The 2,848-nt window shown below is 48.1% G+C and overlaps 1 protein-coding gene across 1 annotated transcript in view; it reads right to left on the bottom strand.

The window, feature by feature from the left end:
* Positions 1-471: 471 nt before the first annotated feature.
* The window catches only part of IRX2 (iroquois homeobox 2), a 5,207-nt gene continuing 2,830 nt past the window's right edge, over positions 472-2,848 (bottom strand). Inside the window, 3 exon segments of the mRNA XM_034657108.1 lie at positions 472-987; positions 1,670-1,745; positions 2,539-2,848. The exon segment at positions 2,539-2,848 is cut by the window's right edge and continues 1 nt beyond it. Of these exon segments, the coding sequence (XP_034512999.1) occupies positions 1,693-1,745; positions 2,539-2,848 (363 nt within the window). The 3' untranslated portion in view covers positions 472-987; positions 1,670-1,692.

Raw genomic sequence — 2,848 nt, 5'->3', positions numbered from 1 at the left:
TCTAGCTCACCTTACCGAGAAGGTCCAATAAGCCAGCAGAGAGAAATACAAAATGGGTCCTAACGCATAAGGATGTCAGGTCATTTTATTTTGCCAAGGTTAAAAAATTGACACTAAGAAGTAATTTGCATATTCAGAGCACAAAATCTTAATTTTGCTCCAATACGTGTGCAATATAAATAATCCAAAACTGGATGTTATTGCCATACTGTGCATTTCTCTTCCATCTGCCTTTCTCCTTTTTTTTTTTTTCTGAGTGGGAGAAGGGAGAGATTATTTTACACATTTTCATTAAAAAGCCTGAGGTCAGATCGCCTGTGGGGAGGGGCTGCTATCAACTGGGGCTCCCTACCCAAATCACTCTCCTAGGAAAAATGAGCCCCAAACACCATATTGTCATAGACTAGTCTGTTTTTATTTACAATTTAAGATATAAATTAGTAAAGAATTCTTGTTAAACAACCAACAAAGATTGTATAACCAGCAATGTTCAAATAAAAACCAGGCAGAATTTATTTACAAAAAGTTTAGATTCCATTGCAATACAACTTGCATAAATTACTAGAAGCTTTATATCATTATAAAAATAAATATCAAATTTGTTTCCACTTCTTAAGTACTCAAGTTCTTCAATCACATTTTATTTCTACTGTGTACATCTTTTACAAATAAATTTTACAGTAAGTCCTATCACACCTATAGAATATATACCGTGGCAATGAAGTGATCGATTCAAGATATCCTGAGAAAAAAGATTGTTTTCAAAAGTCACACATACATTGGGGAAGCTAAACTATGCCAACAAATTCACGTTATGTCCAACAAGAGTCTGTTCCGTTAGAGTCTGTGGCTCCTTGTCCTTTACAGTGGCACAAGATGTGGTCCGGGTTTAGAGACGTGTTTTTTTATATCTGTATATTTATGAACTTGGGGAGAGAGAATGGCCTGCTGCTGACTTTTTTTTTCCAAAGCAATTGTGACACCTACCTGTGGACCAAGGAAAAAACCAAATCATCCCAAATCCTTCAGTTCCACACCAACATCACACATTATAAAAACGAGTCGATCTGAAATGATTCCGCCTCTTTCCCAAATCTTCAAGATCTGTGATTAGTAATTTTGCCTAGTTGTGAAGTAGGGATTTTTTGAGCTACTGCTGTGAGTCAGGCAAACTGCAGGGTCCTATCTACTCCATCTGGACACGGGGGCAGGCCTGATAAAGGGCCAGAGCTTCTCCTGTCTGTTCAGCTTACTCTGCAAACATCACCTCTAGAGGGTCCTGACGCCCGGGCCTCGGCAGCACTAGCTCGGCAAAGCCAGCGTCTGTTACACGTCGAGTGTAGTAAAAAATGGTCCCAAACTGCATACAAATACCCGAATTTTAATAATCTGTTTTTCAAAGAGAAAACGACAGCAGTGGTGCAATATGCACGCCCCGTTAATGGAGCGAGTCTTCACAGCAGAACTTGGGCGGAAAAAGAGGGACTCTACTAAAACAGAACAGCTACTTTCCCACTTAAAGGAACAACAACAAAAAAAGACTGAAGAACATTGCAATGCCCCCCAGACTGCAGGACAAGAGCAGGAAATAGGCGTTAAGCAAGTTGACAGTGCAGTTGGTGCGGGGAGGCTCTCCCAGGGCGGAAGGCAACACCGGGCGCCCACTTACTTGCGTTGCCGCGCACAGGCCTCCTATAGGTAGGGCTGGACACCCCCACCAACCACGGTGCAGCCCTCACTGGCATCTGTCAGGGGAGGGGGCAGTTAGTCAGAACCTGACCCCAGAGCCATCTGTCTCCCAGACAGCTGCGCACCCGCCAGCCCCCACACCCATGCACATTCGCTCCCTGAAAGCAGAAGACAGTTTAGGAAACTGTCTGTGCGGCCACTGTTGGAGAGAGATTTGGGGCATGTTTCCTGTTCTCATTTTCTTTTCTTGCCTCCTTGAGCCCCTTCTGCAGGTCTTAGCTACTCCAGCCTCAACTAGGAGCCATGGGAGGAGATGCAGAGAGATCAGGAAGCGGCAACAACTCTTGTCTTCTATTTGGCAGAACTAGGGCCTCTCAGAGTTACTAGAACGTTTGTTTCCTTCCAGCCAAAAGCAGAAGCGAAGACTCAGCTCAGACTCTCCAAACTGAGAACACATTGAAGCCTCAGCTCAATCAAACGGGAGACAAGCTGTAATCTGCATTTTGTGAAAATTTGTTTTTTGCAAATCAATCATGATAATAATACTAATCATAATGATAATAGCAAGTTAAGTGAAATGCAGTAATAATGGGCTAAGCCTTATTGCAAGGCAAGGGTCGCTCTGCCTTCTCCTCCCCTTTTTGGTGTTACCGCCCCCTTCGCTCTCATAACTTCTGGTCAGAGGGGCGCACTCTGTCTTTTCCCTTCTCTCCTTTCCCAACAAAGGCTCCCCCTGCCAGGCCCACGGGTCTCCCTGGTCCCTTACCCAGGCTTTCCCGGGAGTGCTGACTAAGCCGGGACCCCGTGGCTCTCCCTCCCCGGAGGCCCCGCAGGCCGCACACAGCCTACCTTTCTTGGTCTCGTAGCCACCGCCCGGGGGCCGGTAGTGGGGATCCAGCGGGTGCGCGCCCGCCTTGCCCGGGTCGCTGGCCGCCTTGGGCGCGGAGTGCAGCGCCTCTCCGGGGGCCGCGGCCGCCGAGTTATACCGCAGGAGCCCCTGGCCCTGCAGCGCCGCGTTCAAGTTCCCGTAGTTTGTGTAGTTGCCGTAGAAGGGCGACGTGTAATAGAGGTGGCGGCCGAGCAGCGGCGAGGCGGGGTAGGGCGAGCCGCCTGGCTGCGCCCCGGAGGAGGCGGGCGCGGCGGCCGCGGGCAACCCCGG

This window comes from Ailuropoda melanoleuca, chromosome 3, assembly GCF_002007445.2.
Source record: "Ailuropoda melanoleuca isolate Jingjing chromosome 3, ASM200744v2, whole genome shotgun sequence".
NCBI lineage: Eukaryota > Metazoa > Chordata > Mammalia > Carnivora > Ursidae > Ailuropoda > Ailuropoda melanoleuca.
The sequence above is the reverse complement of the archived record's forward strand: the minus strand, read 5'-3'. Positions and strand labels throughout refer to the sequence as shown.